Source organism: Cyprinus carpio, chromosome B4, assembly GCF_018340385.1.
Source record: "Cyprinus carpio isolate SPL01 chromosome B4, ASM1834038v1, whole genome shotgun sequence".
NCBI lineage: Eukaryota > Metazoa > Chordata > Actinopteri > Cypriniformes > Cyprinidae > Cyprinus > Cyprinus carpio.
This window is the reverse complement of record NC_056600.1, coordinates 2,757,327-2,780,551: the sequence shown is the minus strand read 5'-3', so window position 1 is coordinate 2,780,551 and position 23,225 is coordinate 2,757,327. Positions and strand designations below refer to the sequence as shown.

The 23,225-nt window shown below is 34.3% G+C and overlaps 2 protein-coding genes across 2 annotated transcripts; both read right to left on the bottom strand.

Moving 5' to 3' along the window:
* Positions 1–2,660: 2,660 nt before the first annotated feature.
* glipr1a (GLI pathogenesis-related 1a) lies at positions 2,661–6,024 on the bottom strand. The gene is made up of 5 exons (XM_042721610.1): positions 5,794–6,024; positions 4,580–4,828; positions 4,376–4,494; positions 3,058–3,143; positions 2,661–2,981 (listed from the first exon to the last, which is right to left on the bottom strand). Exons 1-5 carry the CDS (start codon positions 5,959–5,961, stop codon positions 2,842–2,844), a joined length of 762 nt encoding a protein of 253 aa, XP_042577544.1. The 5' UTR covers positions 5,962–6,024; the 3' UTR covers positions 2,661–2,841.
* Positions 6,025–8,136: 2,112 nt separating this feature from the next.
* cmah (cytidine monophospho-N-acetylneuraminic acid hydroxylase) lies at positions 8,137–22,958 on the bottom strand. The gene is made up of 15 exons (XM_042721607.1): positions 22,677–22,958; positions 22,040–22,257; positions 20,845–20,936; positions 20,539–20,651; positions 19,198–19,388; positions 19,018–19,098; positions 18,263–18,329; positions 18,102–18,183; positions 16,635–16,772; positions 16,381–16,516; positions 15,917–16,060; positions 14,819–14,993; positions 14,596–14,712; positions 14,407–14,522; positions 8,137–10,312 (listed from the first exon to the last, which is right to left on the bottom strand). The coding sequence occupies exons 2-15, from the start codon at positions 22,243–22,245 to the stop codon at positions 10,192–10,194; spliced, it is 1,779 nt and encodes a 592-aa protein (XP_042577541.1). The 5' UTR covers positions 22,246–22,257; positions 22,677–22,958; the 3' UTR covers positions 8,137–10,191.
* Between the last annotated feature and the right edge of the window lie 267 nt (positions 22,959–23,225).

Below are 23,225 nucleotides of genomic sequence, written 5' to 3'. Positions count from 1 at the left end.
AGATTTTATATGATTATTAAATATTTAACTTACAAATTAAATAAAAGATTTATTTAATATTTTACTTACGAGTTTAATAAGATATTTAGCGTTTATTCTTATAATATATTTATATATATAATTTATAAAATAAAATATAATTTTATGTTTACCTTTATAATGTATAATTATTCAAAATATATGAATAACACCTGGTTACCATGATGCGTCCAGATGTTTTTGTTTCTCATTATATATATAATATATATATAATAACTTTTTTTTCTTTATTTGGAGTAAATTAAAATCAGTACACACAAATATTAACACTTTGTAATAAATAAAGTGACGTTACACTTCATTTAAATTTAATGCATAAATTATTGTGAATTAAAAATTAGCATTTTTACATCAAGTTAATGTTAAATTATAAAAACATTTGTTCACTGTTAATTAATGAGTTAAAGTATATTTAGAAATTAACCTAGATGACTTAAGTAGGTTTATTTTTAGTTCATGATATCTAATGCATTACTGGCAGTGAACTAAATTTTATTGTAATAAAATTTCTTATATAGCTTATAGATATTATTTGTTACAGTAATGAGAATTTGTGGAGGAAAAGTGCTCTATTGTCATCAAAATGTCACAAAATTTTTTTAATGGCACTTACAAATATTTTTTAAACATTTTTTATTGAAAAAGATAACATGGAAATATCCAGAGTTTTTTTTTTTTTTTTATATAACTAAGCATCCAAAAATTCAGTTACACATGTGGAATTATTATACAAATTTATTATACAATCAGTAGGCATCTTATTCCTTATAGTTTATTATTCTTTGCATTAAATGTTCCTCTCTGTCCAAGTGGAATCGTGGCTTCGGCTATTTTATTTCTTATTGTTTTCGTGGCTTCGGCTGAATGTGGACTTTCATTGTTTTGCGTTTGAGTCCAGGCACGAACATCTGTCAATCAACGTGATACAGAAATAACCAGCTTAAGAACAGCAGAGTCGTGGTCTAAAAAACAAAATGGTCTTAAAGTAGCTCAATTTAAATGTATTGTATGAATTGTGTTTGTGAGTAATCCCAAAAAAATGGCACTGTCTCAAACTATACCTACCTACCTCCTTCCGGTTTTTCTGAATTGTTGTTGTGTTTTCTGAATTGTTATTTTGTTTTTTAGATTTGCATTTGTAATTTGCTATTTTGTTTTCTGAATTGTAATCTGTTTTGCACTTCTCAGCCACAGTTGTTTTGTAATTTTCAGACAGAGTTATTTTGGTGATGTGGGAAGTGGATGTAGGCGGTCCATGAGCTCTGCTGATATAAGTCTGGTTAATCACAACCGCCACGACAGATGTCGCAGGAGGACAGCGGTGAGTAATCCCAAGTCTGGCACTGTCTCAGTTATAACCTACACACACACACACAGTCACATTTGTTTACAGCTGTCTGCTGCCTGAAATGCTATTTTGTTTTTCTGAATGTTTTTCATTGTGTTGTCAGCATTGTATAATGGTTGACTGAAAAACAGTTGTGGTTTTCTAAATTGTTAAATAGGAACAAAGATTTAAATACGGAATTTTTTGTATTTGTAAATGCTTGGGAAAAATTGAGAATTTTTGTGTTTTTGTATGTGCTTAGGAATGGAAAAGTATGGATGCTTTTTAAAAAGATTGTAACAATTTTGAATATTTTTCTCACAATTGTGCAAAAAAAACATGAGCGGGAATTGAAAGATTGATACTCAGAAACTGAAACAGTTTGATTTGTGAGAAAAGGTTAGCGCTGCAATTAAAAATCTGGATTTATTAATTACAGCTGGGTCCCAGTCTGGATATCCAGTTATATAAACTCTAGACACACAAAGAAAACAGTTACTGTAACAGCTGTCTGCTATTTTTTAAATGCCGTTATGATGTCTGAATGTCTTTGAATTGCTAGATGTTGCATTGTATTAGTGGTGAATAACTTGCAATTTGAATCACAGAAATGCTCTTTAAGATGTGTGTGTTTCTTTGTGTTGCTTTTTGAGTTGTATTAGTGTTTTTGTGTTGCATGTTGCATTGTATTAGTGGTGACCCAAAACAGAATCACACACAAAATAAACTTCAGTTTCTCACCAATTCATAGAAACTATTAGCTTAGAATATGCTAGATTAAAAAAAATTGGCTGTTACCTTATATTTATAATCCACATTGTGAAAACCTTATTCAGGATTGACCACAATAGATCCCTTAAACTCAGAATTATGAAACTTTTTTGATTTACCACACTAACTTTTAAGCAATTAAAAATTTGGAGATTATTGAGGAAAAATTTATGGTGGAATAGTGAGATGTGAACCTCAACTCAACTGTGACATTAAAAACGGAATTTGTAATGTAGAATTTTGAGAAATTGTGAAAGATAAATTCACAGTTAAAATTGGAATAAAGTTAGATTGCTTTAAGTATTGCGATTTCCTTTATTTTTATTCTAAAGTTGCAATAATAAAAAAGATAAATTTTTTTTTTTATTTTTTAAATGTAGGTTTTATTTTAAACATAATTGTAAGATGTAAACTCAGAATTCAAAAAAAAAAAAAAAAAGTCAAAATTGTGAGATACAAACTTAAATTTTTGGGAAAAAAATTCAGAATTATGACATAAAAAGTTGCAATGACCTTTTTTCATATTTTTGTTTCTATGGCATAAATGGTAGTGTTTTTTAGTGTCTCTAAATATTAGGTAAGTTTCAATGGTTTCATGCTCTTCACTACACAAAACAATGCAGATTTGTCAAACTATGATCATCCTATTTAATGCAATTTTTTTTTGTTGTTGTTGTCTTGTGCCACGTGATCGGCTTTTGACATCAAAGTGTTGAGTGCAGATACAGACACCTGTTAAAGATGTGACATTCAGACATTTGTAATTGTGAATGGAGTGCATTTTGGGCTGACTGAGAGATCAGGAGGAGACACTTACTCTGCAGCGCATCGCGGGTGGAGTTTTCTGTGAAAGGAAGTGACAGTTATGAAGTAATACAGTTACTGGGAATAATGAGAGTCGTTCTGTTACGAACACTTACGACAGAGTTTGGCTCTACATGTCTCTTGTTTGCAGCCGCTGCATGAGGCGCCTCTTTTGTACGGAGATACACCTGCATAATTTCCTCTGTTGAGGAATCAGTGGTGACATTTACTGGGTGTTAATTCAATAAAATCATGCAGTTTCTTGCTTCTTCATATAAAGACTTTGTGCTTAGCAAACCTACCAACAAGGGTTAATTTGTTAACATTACACTGGAAGAAAGACGTCAAAATTCTTTGGGGAAAATTTTTTATCTCAGAATTCTGAGAAATTAAAAAAAGTTATAGAATTGTGAGATGTAAACTCAAGAATTTGAGAAAAAAGTGCCAAAATTGTGATATTTAAACTTAGAAAACAGAAAAAAAAGTTAGTATTGTGAGATATAAACTTACATATACAGATATAAAGAATTCTGAGAAAAAGTCAGAGTTTGCAAAATGGAAACCCATAATAAAAAATAAAAAAAAGAATAATAAAAAAAAGAATATCTTGACAGTAAAATGTCAGAATAGCTAGATGTAAACCCCGATTGTAAGAGAAAAAAAAAAGACAAAATTGTGAGATGTAAATACAAGATTGTAGAGAAAAGAAAGTCTGAAATGTAAGATATAAAATCAGAATAGAGGACAAAAAGTCAAAATTGTGAAATACAAACTCTACAGAACTCTAAATTCTAAAGTCAAAATTGTGGGATGCAAAAAATTTTAATTGCAAAATATAAATTCCAGAAAAATAAGAGTCAGAATTGTGAGATGTAAATGCAGAATTCTGAAATAAGAAAAACAAAATTGCAGCACTAAAAAAAGTCTAAAATGCAAGCATCAGAATTCAGAGGACAAAGAGTCAAAATTGCGAGATTGAAATGCAGAATTAATAGAAACCTGTCAAAACTGTGCGTAAACTCAGAAAGCAGGAAAAAGTCAGAATTGTGAGATAAAAGTTGCAGTTATCTTTTTTTTTAATTAATTGGAACATTTTTGATTATTTTTTTTTGGGACTTTTATTTTGTGTTGTTTTCTATAGTTTTCTTGTGTTATGTAGTCAATAGCTTTTTTGATATTCTATAAGCAGATTAACGTCATTTTATAAATAGTGCATGAACTAAAGTCAAATTTTACAACTTGAGATGTTAAAAATGTAGTTAATATTTTTTGTTAATCATGCAGTAATGTTAACAAATTGAACTTTAATATACAGTGTTGCAGCAGTTGCTAATGACTGATGAGAAATACCATTTTGTTAGCTTGATGTTTTGGCAAGTTGCAGTATTGATTTGACACTCTGCACATAGAGTATGTGGTGGTTTTCATACTTACGCTGTCGCATAATTGCACACAAAAATGATTCCAGGCACTGTTGAGAAGCGTGTTTCAGCCACACCATTGGGACACGCTTGTGCGGCGCAACCAACCTTGTACGAATCTGCCCAGACAATCTTTATGGACAGAAAACAGAGGTTTCATTCGCTTGTGTGAATTCTCTAGTATCTGTTTCAGCTGTAACTGGATCTGAGTCTGTACCTGTGTGTAGTGGCCGCATACTTTTGAGCACTGCTTTGTATCGTAATTGTAATCTTTGTCCTCGTTATTCCACAACATCACTGCAGATTCAGGTTTGAATGAGGAGTACGGCGTTCCTGCCCAGATGTTTTCTCCCACAGATGTGAATGTGGGATGTACCCTTCTCACCTCCTTGAGGTGAATGTTATGTTTAAAGATGCAGAATCTGGCCCAGGCCCGCGCCGTCACTGCCAGGCCTTCATCCCACGTCTGCACACAAACACATGCACGCACTTACCCTAAAACAGCCTTAAAACTCATTTAATGTTCCAGCAAACTAACTTAGGCTGTTTTTTTCTAAAAGGAAATGCATGCTAATTACGTAATATGAATATAGGAAATGAAACAGGATATTGCACGAGAAGAAAAATGTCTATTGTAGATTATATTTTACATATTTTACTTTACAGTGGGGTTTAAAAGTCTGAAAAAGTAAAAGTGAAACCCCAGTAAAACAGGTTATTGCACAAAAAAAAAAAGATGAGACATTGATTGGATTCTGAAAAGCAAGCTAATTTGAAAAGCTCATTCAAAATTTGTAAAATTAACTCTATAACTTTATATAAGTAATACTAAAACCACACTGACAATATTGTAGTTTATATCTTACATATTTTACTTACTGAGGCTAAACATGAAAATTTTAAATGAAATTATATTGTATGAGGAAAAATAATGTTAATAAATACCATAATAGTATACAAGTAATACTAAAATGTGTGTGTGTGTGTATATATATATATATAAGCATTTTAGGTATATATTTAATTTTACAGTGGTGTTTGAAAATCTTAAAGTAAAAGTGAGAATCCTCTTTTTTTTAATCAAACTGGATAATGCATGAGAATATCCTGTTTATAAAAATAGCTAGTAATATTAATAAAATACTTTGAGTATGTAAGTAATACTAAAACCCACACTGATGTCTGTTGTAGTTTATATTTCACGTATTTTATTGTACAGTGGGCTTTAAAAGACTGAAACTGAAAGTGAAAATACTTTTTTTCTCAATGAAAAAGGATATTGAAGATGAAAAATCTGTCGTGCACAATAAGACAGTAAAATCTAGCGATGCAATCAGATCTGTTTAACAAACATTCGCATGTTTAACCTCCACAGACTCCATCGAGACCTGCCGATCTCTGAGCAGACATCTGGAAACATCTGATATTTACCATGTAGCGCATGTTTGCGGCCTCTGGGTTCACGTTGGCGCGGTGCCTGTTGTGTTCGCTCACGCATTCCTGAATGAACGCTGGATCCGTGATATCAAAGACCGGCTCGCAGGAAACCAGACCTAGCAGAACCGTGACAGAGATCAGTAGGTGAAGATATTCACTCATCGCCGAGTTTGACTGTTAAACTTACAACTGGTTAAACTCTCAGAGTTTCCGGCAGGTTTCCTGTCAGTGGTTTGCTCAGTTCTGCTTTCTCACAGAGGAAATATAATTATATCCAGAGCTGGCTTAGATTACTTACAAATTGTAGCCTTTAACAAATTGCATGCCAAAAATTGTAATCCATAACAGTAGACATTTTAGGTAATCTAATCAGACTACTAGTGATTACTTTTAGATTACTTTTGACCTAGCTCGTTGATTTATTTGGTATACTGATACAAACCCAATTCCAAAAAAGTTGGGACACTGTACAAATTGTGAATAAAAACAGAATGCAATGATGTGGAAGTTTCAAATTTCAATATTTTATTCAGAATACAACATTGATGACATATCAAATGTTTAACCTGAGAAAATGTATCATTTTAAGGGAGAAATAAGTTGATTTTAAATTTCATGGCATCAACACATCTCAAAAAAGTTGGGACAAGGCCATGTTTACCACTGTGTGGCATCCCCTCTTCTTTTTATAACAGTCTGCAAATGTCTGGGACTGAGAGACAAGTTGCTCAAGTTTAGGAATACCCGGTTGTCCCATTCTTGTCTAATACAGGCTTCTAGTTGCTCAACTGTCTTAGGTCTTCTTTGTCGCATCTTCCTCTTTATGATGCGCCAATGTTTTCTATTGAAAGAGACGACGTCTGGACTGCAGGCTGGACATTTGTTCTAGAACTTGGATCCTACTTCTACGCACCATGATGTTGTAACTTTGCAGTATGTGGTCTGGCATTGCCCATGTTGCCAAATACAAGGTCATTCCCCATAAGATCAGACGTCTGGATGGGAGAATTGTTGTTCTAGAACTTGGATATACCTTTCAGCATGTGATTGTGCCTTTCCTGTTAAGCTCCCATGACACACGCACTCATGCAACCCCAAATCAGAGATGCAGATTCTGATTGAGCGCTGACCAAGAACTTGGTTTGTCACTTTGCCCACTTTAGTCCGGATGACATGGCATCCCAGTTTTCCAAAAAGAACTTCAAAATGTTTAGATGTGGCTTCTTTTTTGACCTATAGAGTTTTAGCTGGCAACGGTGAATGGCACGGTGGATTGTGTTCACCGACAATGTTTTCTGGAAGTATTCCTGAGCCCATGTTGTGATTTCCATTACAGTAGCATTCCTGTATGTGATGCAGTGCCGTCTAGTTTTAGGAGGAAAATGGGTATCCAGTATGGTTTTCCAGCCTTGACCCTTACGCACAGAGATTGTTCCAGATTCTCTGAATCTGTGGATGATATTATGCACTGTAGATGTTGATAACTTCAAACTGTTTGCAATTTTTCTCTGAGAAACTCCTTTCTGATATTGCTCCACTATTTTTCCGCCGCAGCGTTGGGGGAATTGGTGATCCTCTGCCCATCTTGACTTCTGAGAGACACTGCCATTCTGAGAGGCTCTTTTTATACCCAATCATGTTGCCAATTGACCTAATAAGTTGCAAATTAGTCCTCCAGCTGTTCCTTATATGTACATTTAACTTTTCCAGCCTCTTATTGCTACCTGTCCCAACTTTTTTGGATGTGTGTAGCTCTCATGAAATCCAAAAGGAGCCAATATCTGGCATGACATTTCAGAATGTCTCACTTTCAACATTTGATATGTTATCTATATTCTATTGTGAATAAAATATAAGTTTATGAGCTTTGTAAATTATTCCATGTCTTTTTTACTCACAATTTGTACAGTGTCCCAACTTTTTAGGAATCAGGTTTGTATAAAGATACAAAGAGAAAGGAAAATATACTCCATTCTTCGATATTAATAACAAGAAGTGCATTAAATATTGCATTACATCACGGTTTCCCAAACTAAGGTTCCTGAAGGAACTGCTGGAGGTTTGTGAGTTTTAATGAAAAGAAATCACAAAAATTCTAAAATTAAAAGAAATCATTTTAAAATACCAACAATTAAAGTAAAACACTTATTAAAAATGTAAAATATTTTATTTGTTTGCCCTGCTTCTCATGTAACATCACATTAACCAACGTCAGAGAACCGTGAACATTCAAAAGTGATAATTATTTATTTATGATCTTAAAATCTCAGGGATAAAAATGTTCAGCTGACAAAATAAGTTTTGAGAATTGCATGTTAAATAAGATTTTTTGAAAAATATTATTTTTTATTATTTTTTCATACATTGAAATGTTGAGAAACCTCTTAAAGTTGAAATGATTTTTGTAAATCCAGTGGTCAAATGCTGTGTGGCCTCTCAATTTTTTTTGTGTAATTATAGCCACCTGACTATAATTAGAATATAATATATTTGTAGTAGTGACTGGTCTTTGAATGTCCACAAAACTGCACGGCTTATATTTACAGTACTGGGTAGCAACTGATTACATGTAATCTGAATTACATAATCAGATTACAAAAATTAAGTACTTGTAATTAGATTACATTTTAAAATACTTGTAATCAGACTACAGTTACTTTTTATTGAGTACACAATTGCATATTATTCACATAATCGCTATACATTATTTATCACTTATTGATTCTCCCTAATTCATCCCTTCTAATTTTTCCTTTCTGAAATAACCTGCTGCTTATATTCAGTCAGAAAGTCTTCCAGGTAAGGTTAGTTCCAGTTAGGTTAATGTATATAAATGGTAGGCTATTTTAGAAAAAAATATATAATTTATTGCTATTGTGTGAATAGTGTAATTAAACAATAAGAAAGTAGTCTGATTACGAGTATTTCAAAATGTAATGTAATCTAACTACAAGTACTGTAATCCACAGTATGCATGAAATCAGCTACCTGGCTCTGTTCATATCAAACCAACATGTAAAAACCTGTGGTTGCACACCGCACTGTTTTTGTGGGTTAAACCACTTCACCTCTTCACCATTTGAACCCTGCTTATCAGGTTATCTGGGCTAAATGAAGCGAAAGAAGTTTATTATATCTCTTACACAATGTTTGCAAAACTGAAACTCATTTAGAATGTGTAAATATGCGGATGTAAATATCCTCAGTCTGAGGCAGGGCCTCATGTTTCCTGTTTTTGATGTGTGAATGCGGAAGAGCAGCGATGCAGGGACTTAATTTAGCGATTCACCTGCGATATATTGGAAAAGTGTTTTTCTAGAAGTGATGCAGGGGCTTATTTTTTTAGCAATTCCACTGTGATGCGTTGGAAACGTCTTTTTATCTGACCTTAAGTGTTTCTGTCTCATGCTAGCTACTAATGTTAATTAAAACTATTAAAATGTTTTAGCAATTGAAATAAAACTAGAAAATGACAAAATGACATTAAAATTACTAAAATTAAAATAAAAACTCAAATCTAAAAAATATAAGCTATTTCAGTATATTGAGTACTATAATATCAGAAGTAATAATTAAGATAAAACTATAGCAGCACTGATATATATATTGCAATATATTTATTTTATAAATATTATATTGTATTACATTTATGTATACTTTAATTTTATTTTCCAGTGGCATTTGAAATCTAAAACAAAATGCAAAAATCCTTTTTGTCACTGAAAAAGACAGAATTATATTTGTAAACTACAAATTTACATAATTATATACATTTGTGTGAAAAGATTAATATGAAATATTTCCTCATTATTTTATCTTTTTTTTTTAAGTCACAGGTTTTCAGTGTGGTCTCAGACAAACACATTATTTGCAAAATGTTTTTTTTTTTTTTTGTACATTCATTTTTTTATTAATTAAAATAGTTGCTTTTAAAGCAATTCAGATCTCATTCCAGTGTTTAATAACTCAACCTGATTACTGTTAAAAAATCAAATACCAACAACCAAAAAAAATATAAAAACAAATCCATCCTAAACACATTTCATAAATATGAAATACATGCCAGTAATATAGTAACCTGATGTAAAGAGACACAACTGCCATGATGAAAATCAGATTCCAGGTAAAACAAAAAAATCGGACCATCTTATTTGTAGCATCAATATACAAAAATATTGCATATTTGGGCACAGAATCAAGTATTCCAGAGAAACTTCATAAATATAAACCTCTAGCTGTGCTCACTGGGGTTGTTCAAGTAGGGTTTGACTTTGTCTTACAGTTATTAAGCAGAAGTGATAGAGCAGCATGAGATTAAAACCCCTCAGACCCTCAAAACCACATAAACAGCGCTGTGATCCAGAAAAATACACACAGATGTGTGTGTTTGTGTTAAAATAGAGCGCAGGCGTTACTGCTCTCGTTTGGCACGTCCGTTTCACAGGCAATCTGAAGGAAACGATCCCAGTCTGGTGCTGATAAAGGCAGCTCTGTCTGAAAGTGATTCCAGAACCTGGCAATAAAACAACAACAGATATTGTAGACCACATGAATTTGCAAAGTGCATCTGATTTCTATAGATAAATAAAAACATCCTGTAAGTTTCAGAACTTAAATTTAGTCGTTAGTAAAAACAGCTTATATTGAAGGCAGTCTGCCAAAACAACAGATTGTGGAATGTTCTACTCTATGATGTAATAGTGTGGATAAGCACTGCCTGTTTAGCCACGCCCACTGATTCTACATTACTGCCTGTTTAGCCACGCCCACTGATTCTACATCACTGCATGTTTAGCCCCGCCCACTGATTCTACATTGCTGCCTGTTTAGCCACGCTCACTGATTCTACATCACTGCATGTTTAGCCCCGCCCACTGATTCTACATTGCTGCCTGTTTAGCCACGCCCACTGATTCTACATCACTGCATGTTTAGCCCCGCCCACTGATTCTACATTGCTGCCTGTTTAGCCACGCCCACTGATTCTACATCACTGCATGTTTAGCCCCGCCCACTGATTCTACATTGTTGCCTGTTTAGCCACGCTCACTGATTCATGCATGTAATGTAAAGAGCGTGAGGGAATGCAGGTCTATGCAGAAATCAAGCAATAAAGATGCTCCAAAGACAAGAAGACTCTGTGCAGTGCCAAGCTGAGGAAAACCAGTGTTTGGGTTGCCTTCCTTCTCAAAGTCAAAAGTCAAAGTCTGCTTTATTGTCAATTCTTCTATGTACAGTACATACATACAGAGAATTGAAACTGCGTTACTCTCAGACCCTTGGTGCATACAGATAACACTAACAGTAGAACATACAGTATAAATACAGATTAAATATGTATAAAATACAACTATACAAATAAGGGCATTTAAAAAAAATAGATAAAGTAGCACAAGGCACATGGCAGATAAAGTGCAAACCACTGAAATAAACACAGTGCAGATATAATGTTTGTAGTGCAAAAGAGCTTATTCAGTCTGATTAAAGTGTCAAAAAGCTCAGAGAGCAGTCTTTATTTAAACTGCCAGAAGAGGTAGTTGAATGAGGTAGTGAGCAGTCCAATGCTACACAAAGTGACTGGTGTGGGTCACAGTGTGGTCAGTGGGTCAGAGTTCAGTGGTGCATGGGGTAAAAGAGGGGAGGGAGTTCACCTTCCTGACAGCCTGATGGATGAAGCTGTCCTTCAGTCTGCTGGTCCTGGCCTGGAGACTCTGCAGTCTCCTCCCTGATGGCAGCAGACTGAAGAAGTTGTGTGATGGGTGAGTGGGAGTGAGTGCTTTATGGGTGAGTGCTTCTTGGGTGAGACGGGTTCCATAAATGTCCTGGAGGGAGAGGAGAGAGACACCAATGATCTTCTCAGCTGCTCTCACTATGCGTTGAAGGTTCTTCCGGCAGGATGCATTGCAGGCGCCATACCACACAGTGATGCAGCTCGTCAGAATGCTCTCGATGGTGCCTCTGTAGAAGGTGCACATGATGGGGGCCGGGGCTCTTGCTCTTCTCAATTTGCAGAGGAAGGAGAGACGCTGCTGTGCTGTGCTGTGCAGGAGAGGTCCGTTGTGATGTGCACACCCAAGAACTTGGTGCTGCTCACTCTCTCCACAGTTGCACCGTTGATGGTCAGAGGAGCATGCTGAGTGTGTACTCTTCTGAAGTCAACAACAATCTCCTTCGTCTTCTCCACGTTCAGAGAGAGATTGTTGTCACTGCACCACCCGGCCAGGCGGCTGACCTCGCTCCTGTAGTTTGTCTCATCTCTGTTGCTAATGAGACCCACCACAGTCGTGTCATCCGCAAACTTAATGCAGAGTTTGGAGTTGTGAGAAAGTGTGCAGTTGTGGGTCAGCAAAGTGAAGAGGAGGGGGCTCAGCACACATCCTTGGGGGGCACCTGTGTTCAGTGTGATGGTGCTTGATGTGTTACTGCCGAGCTGTACTGCCTGAGGTAAGAACTCGCATCAGTAAAAACTCGGTCCTATGTTCACTTTATTTTACCGCAGATTGTTTACAAACAAGACACAATTCAACGCTGGATTTTCAGAAATATTGAAACTAAAAGACAATGTTGTGCCAACTATATTGGATCTGACAGTAATGTAGCAACACAAGTGTGTAACCATTTTCATTACGTCATCACTATTGCTTTGTCTCTTCTTACAGATCGTTTGATATGTATTGAGTTATGCATTTTTACCTAAATCACAGCAATGTCCATCTGTGAGCAATGTCACTGTCGAACATACACAACTATTAGCCAATCATATCAGTGGACGTTTACTTCCGAGTCTACAATTCGCCATGCCTATTCAAACAGAGCGTTCTGATGAGGGGTTAAAAACATGACAGAAAATAGCCTATTACTTCTGAATGATGATATTTTTTGATGTAAAAATCTTGATAACATAATAAGTGGACCTCAGCAAACAGTATAAAATGATTTTTAAAAAAAAGGCAGCTCCTCCATCAAGTCTCCTCCAAGAGTGATGTGATTAACAGAAAAAGATGAAATATTGGCATTTAATTTAGAGAAAAAATTAGGTTCAAATTTGGAGCATACACACTTCCGATAACGACCCTTTCTCTGGCCAAGAATTAGAATGTAACATCCTCCTGTATCTTTTATCATAACCTTGACCTAAAATTGAACTTCTTATGAATTAGGATTGCTAGACATCTACTGTGAGAACTGAAAGAGGAGCTGAAAACCTGACCCACTCATCCTCGTCTGACCTTCAGGTGTTCTGTTTTCAGTCAGATGGGTTTCCAGTAAATTAGCAATGTGAGCTTGTTCCCTTTTACTGTAAGATTGTGTTTTTTTGTTTCTTACATGGTTGATCCCTTGAGACGATCTTAATTTCACTCATAACCACCATAAATAATGAGGATTGAACAGGGGCATCTGAAAATTGATAAAAAGAACCAAAGGTTCTCCGGGTTGCTAACAACGAAAGGCTTCAACGTAAAAAGAAAAACAAAGAACAAACTGTCAACCGGCAGTCAAACAAGCTGAAAAAGAGGCATAACAGCCACAGCTGAAAAGATGACTGGTGAAAAACTGTTAAACATCTTTAAACAACCCACTCCTGCATTCACCACTTCAAGAGGAAAAATATAAATATAAATATAAATATATACAGTGGTGGCCAGAATGATTAGAACCACTTGTATTTTCACCAGCTAAAAATGTCAGTTATTTCTATCTTTTGCTATAGTGTGTCAGTAGGAAATATCAGTTTCCATTTCCAAACATCACATCATCATCCAGTCTGTCTGGAATCTATGGAAGCCCGCTGCCGCCTCTGAATAAAAAATAAAAAAAGGTAATTGCGACTTTTTATCTCACAATTCTGACTTTATAACTCGCAAGTCTGAGTTTTTTTCTCACAGTTGTGAGTTTATATCACGCAATTCTGACTTTATAACTGGCAATTCTGAGATAAAAAGTAGCAATTACCTTGTTTTATTTTTTATTTACTGGCGGAAACGGGCTTCCATAGGAATCACATGAAGAAACGAACAAACTGAGACAGATTAAATCCAGAAGAACTGTGGCAACATCTCTAAGATGCTCCAAGAAACCTATCAGTGTTGTTATTGTTTTAAAACTATTAAAAACAAGGCTACACTAAAATATAAATGCTTGATGAAAACACGGAATATATATATATAATAAAAATCTATATATATATAAATATGAATATAGATAGATATAAAACTATTAAAAACAAGGCTACAATAAAAAATGAAAAAAAAAACTAAAATTAATAAAGAAAAGAAAAAAAAGAAGCTAAATATAAATATTTAGAAATATTTGCAATAGTGGTAATTCTATCTGAAAATGATTCCAGAATCTGCCAATAAAAAATATATGATATGAAATGACCAACTTTATTTAACTATGGATTACTGTAGATGTCCATAGTTAAAAACATTTTGAATATTTGTTAAAAGCTTCATTTGCGAGGAATACTTCAGGATACCATGTTAAATGATTACTTTTCTGGATTCTGGTCTTTGAATTTACTACATTTTCACTTGATGCATGACTAATGCACTCTCATGTATTTTTCTGTTTCATCTTGTGCTGCTGTTGTTCGTGTGTATTTACTTGTGGTGGTAAACGTCAGGATCTCGACTCATTCTGTTATTGAAACCGATGTACAGGTCGTCCCACAGCCGGCCGTTCAGAACCACGTGTCTCATCACGTTAACTCGGTTCTTGATCTGAAACGCACACGTTTGATTCATCAGTTTGTATTTAAACTTCAGCGTGCATCTCATCCTGCTCAGTCTGTACCTCCTCATACGCGTGATCTCTCTTCGGACGCACGGCTGGGAAAGAAAGATCCAGAAAGTCCACCAGATAGTCATAACCTCCTTTCAGAGGCTTGAAATCATCATCCGTCTCAGTGACCTGATGGGAAAACCGTTTAGTGCATCAGTCTATGGGTTTATTTGTGCACAAAGCTGCTTTATGTGTGAAACCCACCAGCAGTTTGGTTATGAAGTATATGATTTACCCGAATGACCAGATTGTAGTCTTTAAATCCTGCCCAGTTATAATAGAACTGGATCCAGCTCTTGTATTTAAAGATTTCAGCTGAAGCAGAAGCTTTCAGTTCATCCAAATACAAGTCAAAGTCCCAACTGTCCTTAAAGATCTTTGTGCCATTGGGCGGCTCAGTGATGACTCTCCTATGGTTATGATATTAAAACCAGAAAAGAAAATCATGCTGATGGAAAACAGGCAGAAATAATAACAGACTTCAACATAATTCTCACATGCAACATGCTAATGAACATTTTAATATGAAATGGAAATTAAACAGATGCATGCCTAAATAAAAATACAAAAGAGACTGCATTAAGTTTGTAAAAAATAGTTAAATATCAAATAAAAAAATTGCAGGATTATTATAGCTAAAACTAAATAACATTAAAACTATATATATTTAAATATATATTATATATAAAAATATATATTAAATGAAAACTGTTTTAAAAAATGATAATTCTTTCAGTTTCAGTTTGGTTAACTGAAATAAAATAAATATGAAAAAAGTTCAACTTATTTCACAATTAAACATGATACATTTACATTGATACACAACAGAACATTATTATTAATAAAACAATTAATATACTGTATCTTAATAGTAATTATTGATCAAAAATAATAATATTCATATTTTTGTTTTAATAAATAATTATAAATAAATATTAATAATTAACACAAATATACGAAGTTAACTTCTTTTATTTCAGCTGCCAAGGAAACATTTCTCATTTTATATTTAATGAGAGTAGAAAACTAAAGCAAATAAAAAGGAATAAAAACAGCATACACATTTTAAAATAACTTATACAAATGACAAAAACAAAACACACAATTACTAAAACTTAAGACAAAATAAAATAGAAAAAAAATTATTGTATAGTATCTCAGTAATACTAAAATAACACTGTCATGTTAGTGTTTTTTGCATATTGTTTGCTTTTCATGCAAATATTAATGCTTTATTTATTTATTTATTGAGACCCTATTAGTCTAATGCACTCAAGCTACATCAATGTGCTGAAATGCTGCATACTGCATACATAAAGCCATGTGAACGCACCTGTTGGATGGGTCCTTCAGAGCCAGGGCCAAATCCAGGACTGATCCGGGTACAGGAGTCCAGGTTAAGATGTTCGGACAGCTCTTCCTTATCGATTCATTCAGATCTGCTGCGCTGTTCTTGCTGTTCGTCTCCTTTATGTACCTGTTAGTCATGTTCAAGTGTTCCTGTCATACATTTCATACTTCAGTGTTATATACAGTACACTACAGTCAAAAGATTGGAATAATTTAGTTTTTTTTTTTATGTGTTTGGTTGAATCAAAAATGTACTCTAATGTGTCACATGATCCTTCAGAAATCATTCTAATATATTTCACTTAGAAATGCATCATACTACATACGTGAAGCGGTTGTTACATATTGACTTTATCGATTTTACAATGTGTTCCTGGACACCGTAGTTAAACGCTAACTAGCTCGAGGAGTTTCTGTGATGAGGCTGATCGAGGGATGTGTGTTCACCTGTCAGAGGGATGCGCTTCAGTGAAGTATCCAGCAAAAGGGCAGTAGATCTTGGGCTGCAGTGATTTCACCAGCTGCGTCTTATAGTTTAACAGCTTCTTCCTCTCGTTCTTGATGAAATCTGCCTTCCAGCTTTCTGTTGTAAGGAAACAAAACAAAACAATATTTGCATTAGAATGCATTGTGCTGCATATTCCTATAAACATTAACCTGTTCCTATAATGCACCTGTTAAGAGCGGCATGCGTGACTCACCGGTGTATTTGCCGCCGTGGAAGGTCATTGGAAAACCGGAGGCACCCCCGGCGAAGTCGCTCATCATCACATCAACACCGTGAGGAAGACGTCCATTGTTTGGTATGGTGCAGTCCACCGTATTCAGGATCATGTGACCTGGAAGGTTTTTGTTTGAGTTTATCCAGTCTTTTTAGCAGCATTGTGCATTGGTTTAGGCACTTAACCGAGTCCATAATATCATTGTGTCAGCATTATCTTAGTGTAAAGCTACACTACTGTTCAAAAGCTTGGGGGAACTTTACTTCCACATTTATAAAATGTCCAACTTTTATACATTTTCAGCATTTTACCAGATCATCAACTAAACACGCTTAAAAGTTCAAATGTGTTTGTCCGACAACATAACAGCTTGAAGGATTCAAAAGTTTGAAAGTGAAGAATTTGAGAAATATCAGTATTGTAACTTGTAGAGTAAAATAAAATGACTATAATATTGATTGATAGAATATTGACAAATATTGACTTTGAAGTATACGATTATATTATTACGACATTAATATATTATCTACTATATAATTAGAATTAAAATATAAAATAAAAATATCATAATATATGAAAATATAAGCTTTTTAATCAACTTTTATTCTTCAAGGATGCATTACAATACAAAAGTGACACTAAAGGCATTTAAAATGTTACAAAAGCCTTCTGTTTCTAATAAATGCTGTTATTTTGAACTTTATTCATCAAGGAATCAAATACATCAGTTTCCACAATAATATGAAGCAGCACGACTGTTTTCAACATAATTTCAGATAAACTGATGATGACACTAATGATATAAGAAATGTTTCTTGAGCATCAAATCAGCATATTAGAATGATTTCTGAAGGATCATGTGACACTAAGACTGAAGTAATGATGCTGAAAATTCAGCTTTCCGTCACATGAATAAATGACCTTTTACAATATATTCACCTAGAAAACAGTTATTTTAAATTGTAATAATATTTCACAATTTTACTGTATTTTTGATCAATAAATTCAGATTGCTGAGCAGAAGAGACTATTTTCTAAATCATTAAAAAAACTTGTGAACAGTGGCATAATTCATTCTCTGCTTTTTGCTTCTGCTAATGCAGCATAAGGGGGTTTTGTTGGCTTTGAAACTGTTCAACCCACATTTCTGACGCTGCAAATTTAGAGACAATATTTTCACACCCTTGAAATTATTGTATTTTGTGTTTGCTCACTTAAACTTTGCCTGAAAACTGTTCTTATGCATGTCAAATTAAATGCCCTGGCACCTTTATATACCTTAATCACATGTTGTAGATAAAGGCAGAGTGCAGCCAAACCTCTTTCTGTTTCCCGCTCTGCTCTCATATTGTTTTGTTGTTTGCATGTTAAGCTGTTTGCCCTTCCTCAAACAGAGGCTGAACAGCAAAATGTCATGGGACACAGTCTAAATGAGCAGCAAAATACCTTTATACTCCACGATCAAGCAGGTGTCCATCTCAGGATGAATTCCGTCCATCAGAATCATAAATCGTAGGTGTTCATCGACCTTTCGAAAAATAAGAAAGCCGAAATCAAGAAAAATAACACATGAAAAAAAAGAAAAGAAAAGAAAAAGAAAAACGTACATTCTGCCACACGCCGAACGGCACCACGTTTATGTTTGTTAAATTCACTCCACTTTTCTCCAGATACCTGCAACAAAAACAAAATTAATTCCTCTAGTTCAAACTCTTAGACGTGAAAGACACATTGGTTAACTTGAAAATTGCTAGTAAATTTTACAAATTATTACAGAGAAACAGGAAGTAACACATTGAGTTAAATGTAACATTTTGAAGTAAAAAAAAAAACTTTTTTTTTCCAATTTTGTTTTCAAATCTGTAACTGCCAAAGTCACTTCATTATAGTCACAGTGAGGTGACATCTGCAGTTACAGATTTTTCCTGCCATTTTTTTTTTTTTTTTTAAATCTGTAACCGCCAAAGCCACCTCCTTATATAAAATTTGGTGGCATTGGCAGGTACAGATTTGAAAAACAAAAAGACGGGAAAAATCTGATATGCATCTTTTGCTCTTAGATTAATCAGTTAAGGTCCTTGCACACTGTGTCCAAAATTTTCGTATGCATTTTTTTCATATTCGTCATCCATTTCCAATCAAAATGCTTGCTATGGGTGTGAAAACGTTTAAAAATTTCGGACGAGAAAGACCTTTACGCTTTATTTTAATTTGTCCTTGTTACAGTGTAATTAAACATTTGAGTACTGAGTAATTACATCAGCTCAATTTAATATCGCTATTTCAGTTTTACTTCGATTAAGTGTGTATCTTCATTCGTTTATTTTAATGTTGCAAACTCTCCTCTAGACTTCAGTCTCACCAAAACACCGGCCGTGAAGTGTCTCCAACATAAATGGGAATATCTGGACGCTTCTTGGAAAGACGTTGCAAAGTTGGGTAGCTAATAGAAAAAAAAAGTGCATTTAAAATGTACGGTTTTGTGGCATAATACAATTCAACACAACACCATACAATACAGTATGGTGGCTCCAATTCTAACCTCAGGTGATCTGAATGCATGTGGCTGATGTAAATGAGATCGGCTTGACTGAGTCTGTCCATGGCATCAGACGGAGGTTCGTGAAGGAGCCACCAGCCTCTCGCAAACGCTGGTCCTATAAGCCACGGGTCGAACATCATCCGCTTGTTCCCTGCTTTCAGCTCCATACATGCGTGTGTGATGTACGTCAGCTGGAATGCACAGGATTCTTTGATGAGTAAGATGTTCAAAACAGCATTTATTTGACAAAGAAATCTTTTCTTGCATTATAAATGTCACTCTAGACAATTTAATGCATCGTTGATGAATAGAAGTCTTGTGCATCATTGTGCATCAGAGACCAGTGTTGGGAAGCTTACTGTGGAAATGTAATAGGTTACAGATTACAAGTTACCCTATCTAAAATGTAATAAGTAGTTTAACTATTTCAATTACTTTATTAAAGTAATGTAACTGGTTACATTTGATAACTTTTTGATTACTTTATAACTAGTAGTAGTTCAACACTGATTACTGTCACTTTAGAAATCCTTCCTCACTTGAATTAAGATTATAATCAATTCATTTTAAAGCACAGCCACCACACAATCTTTTGAGATCAAATACAGGTTAAATACAGATTTAAAACCAAAACAAGAAATAATTTAGCAGCTATGATAATCTTTTTGAAATTAAATCTTTGTGTAGCTATGATAGGAAACACTGACATCTATCAATGCCTTGGAAAAAACAGTTAATCTTTAAAAATAAAGTATATTCTCAAGCCCAAAAAGGAATAAAACAGTTGTCAAATGAGCTTGTGTCCTAAAGCCCTGAAACATTGGTGCCTCATATTTTAGAGCAGTAACTGCAATTTATGAAAGAAATTAGTTAAATCAATATGTGGATGTGTGTGAAATTTTTGTTTTTAAGATCATGTAACCTAACATTTTCATAAGTAACTATAATTTTTTATACATTTTTTCTCAGTAACTGTAACCGATTATAATAACCCTTATTTGGTTATTAAATTACATAATTTAGTTGGAACTATAGGTACTTCCCAACACTGTCAGTGTTGTCATCTGCATATCGATTGCCCTTAAGGCATTCAGTTATTACAGTTTGGTCTAATATTTAAGACATGTTCCGGGTTGTAAATCAAACTTTAAATGGCTGGTGTCAGGTTTATTTATTTTTTAGTACAAGGCGCAGTGTATTTACATGGGTGTGGATGTGAGAAGAGAAGTGTAAAGTAATCAGTCAACAATGGCGTGCATTGCTTCAAGGGTTTTTGAAGCAGTTTGTTCACATCAGAGACATGATGAAATATATGGTCTGTTTTGTGTCATTGTTATTTACCGTAATCTCTCCGGCATGCAGCTCTTGTGCTTCTCTGGGCTCTGCGGTCCAGGGGTCTGGAGGATTCAACTCCACCAGCTCTAAACTACCGTCAGTATCTGACAGCACTGCCTCTACACACACAAACTCAGTAAGACAATAACACAGCATTCACTTCCAACAACTACATACAAAAACCTTCCCCAAAGAACCTTTCAGTGAACGTGTATTAATTTTTTTTCTTAATTTCTTAGTGCAAAGAACATTTTAGAATTCTAAAGAATCTTTTGTCAATGCACTCTTTTTAAATAACAGTGATATTATTACCGAGTTCGTCTTGCATGAAGCTGTCTGGAGGGTTGACATACTCCATTGTGGCCACGTTCAGTTTCCAGTAGTGTTTGGTGCAGCGCACTGTTCTGTTACACAAACACACAAGTGCACTTTTTTAGTGATTCGAAATAAATATTAAAATTTTTTGAAAATGTTTTTGTCTCTTCTGCTTACTAAGCCTGCATTTATTTAATCAAAAATACAGTTAAAACAGTAATATTGTTACATGATTTTACAATTCAAAATAGCTGTTTTCTAATATACTGTAAAATGTCATTTATTCCTGTGAGGCAAAGCTGAATTTTTAGCTTCATTACTCCAGTTTTCAGTGTCACGTGATCCTTCAGAAACCAGTCAAAAATTTCTGATCATTATCATTGTTTAATATGCTCAGGCTGCTACATAAAACATGTTTTATGTTTTCTTTTATCAATTAATAAAGCCCACTGAACTCTGCATTTGAGTAATTTTAATACATCCTTACTGAATAAAAGTAGTAATTTCTTACTTACCCCTTCATACTTGTAATACTTGAAAATATGAAGCAGCACAACTATTTTCAAAGTTTATAATAATCAGAAATGTTTCTTGAACAGCTAATCAGCATATTAGAATGGTTTCTGAAGGATCATGTGACACTAAAGACTGTAAGAAAGATTTACTAAAGTTTAAAAGGCTTCCTTTAAAAACATCTATAAAAAAAAAAGTGGTTGCCAAAATTGTTAGAACACCCAACCAGAAACAGATCAGAAAATATTTACTTTTTTTGCCTCTAAAACATGATTTCATTTCATAATGTTCATGAAACTTGCAGATGGTTGCTCTGAGCACAACAAATATCAGATTAAATGAATCGTAATGTTTTTATCCACTTTTAACTTTAATATTTGGTATGTCCACCTTTTTGCATCTCTCTGACACAGTGTCAATATATCTCCTGAGAACTTCAACACTAATGTTATCCCATGCCCTCTGCAACTCAAGCCAAAGGCTTTCCTTTAAAAATACAATGGATTTGTCCTGAATTTTGGCCACCACTGTATATCTGTTGCAGGAATATTTGCATGTGTATATTTGCCTTTTTCACAAGTGAACTTGAGCTTTTTATAGTAATAGTATCATCTGGTAAACAGTGTTCCCTTGTTCCCTTTTTATTTTTCCCCTATTATGTAAGCTTCGATTCACCTACCTGCCGTCCAAGTCTTCTATGTCTTTAATGAAGAGTCCTCCCTGGTGTTTGCACTGGTTCACACACGCTCGTATTTTGTCTTTGACTTTGTAAATGATGTAACATTTGCCATCCTCTTGGTTTTTCTTAAAATTAATTCCATCATTTAGTCCCCGGACGTCTTCAGCCTCCAGTCGCAGGACGGTCTTTGAGACCTGAGATGTCATTGTGCTTCAGATCTAGAGACAAATTAGTCTTCGGTTCATCTTCAGTGCGGTCAGATCTTATAAAGTTCTTACTTTACGTTTCCTATTTGCAATCTTAATTGTACACTGTTATAATGCATTGTTGCTAGACATATGTCTGGTTTAAAACTGATAGACATATGCATGTGACTGTTTTAAAACTGTGTTCTTTATTCAAGAATAAATCAATTTGTCTGAAATGGATACTTTATCGACTAAACAAACCCAAATTTGACCAAAACATTTGCAAAACCAAGTAACTGTGTTATTCTATTTGTAGTGGAAATATAATTTCCCACATTTTTTTTTCTGTCAAATAATCAAATTTAGAATTTTTTTTTTTTCTTATTTTTTTTTCTATTATTTTAAAGTTTTTTAAAAAAAGAGTTGTTTTGTAGGAGGAGCATTATTTCCTTTAATTGCCGTGGGCTGGTTTCTGAATTAAATGTGAGCAGGAAGAGGCTTGTTTGAGTTTAGAAAGTGTGTGTGAGCTGCATGTGAAGTTCTGCTCTCCTTATCAGACGCTTTCAGTTCAACTGACGGGGCGTAGCCATCACTTCATCCTGAAAAGGTCTTAATTTTAAACACATTTTAGTTAAACTTAGTCTTTTTTGTCTGTTTTTTTGTTATAGCTGCTCAAGTGTATTGAGTACAAAAAAAAAAAGATTATTGGAGCATGTTTTACAAGAAAATACTACTTCAGTTATGTAATTAAATGTTCTGCTCTGCTTTGTAGATTCCAATATACTCAAACCTGTGTTTTTTGAATACATGGAAAAAGTTCATTTGTCTATAATACTAAAATCATAAGTAGGAAATTACGCATCACCACACTGACATTTCCATATCAATTTTGCATTGAATAAAGCACCATGCAACTAATCGCCGACAACCTGATAATGAGCTCTGCTCTTCAGCACAACGGTAAGCACAAAAAGTCAACCTAGTAAAAACTCTTTTGA

What these genes read in the sequence shown, in the direction of transcription:
- cmah (XM_042721607.1), bottom strand. Translation starts at nt 22,245, where the DNA reads ATGACATCTCAGGTCTCAAAGACCGTCCTGCGACTGGAGGCTGAAGAC. An exon ending in CCACGGCGGCAAATACACCG is followed by an intron (nt 16,517 to 16,634) that starts GTGAGTCACGCA and finishes TCCTTACAACAG; the next exon opens with AAAGCTGGAAGGCAGATTTC. An exon ending in GAAGCGCATCCCTCTGACAG is followed by an intron (nt 16,061 to 16,380) that starts GTGAACACACAT and finishes CATGACTAACAG; the next exon opens with GTACATAAAGGAGACGAACA.
- glipr1a (XM_042721610.1), bottom strand. Translation starts at nt 5,961, where the DNA reads ATGAGTGAATATCTTCACCTACTGATCTCTGTCACGGTTCTGCTAGGT. An exon ending in CCGCAAACATGCGCTACATG is followed by an intron (nt 4,829 to 5,793) that starts GTAAATATCAGA and finishes GTTTGTGTGCAG; the next exon opens with ACGTGGGATGAAGGCCTGGC. An exon ending in ATGTAGAGCCAAACTCTGTC is followed by an intron (nt 2,982 to 3,057) that starts GTAAGTGTTCGT and finishes TTCCTTTCACAG; the next exon opens with AAAACTCCACCCGCGATGCG.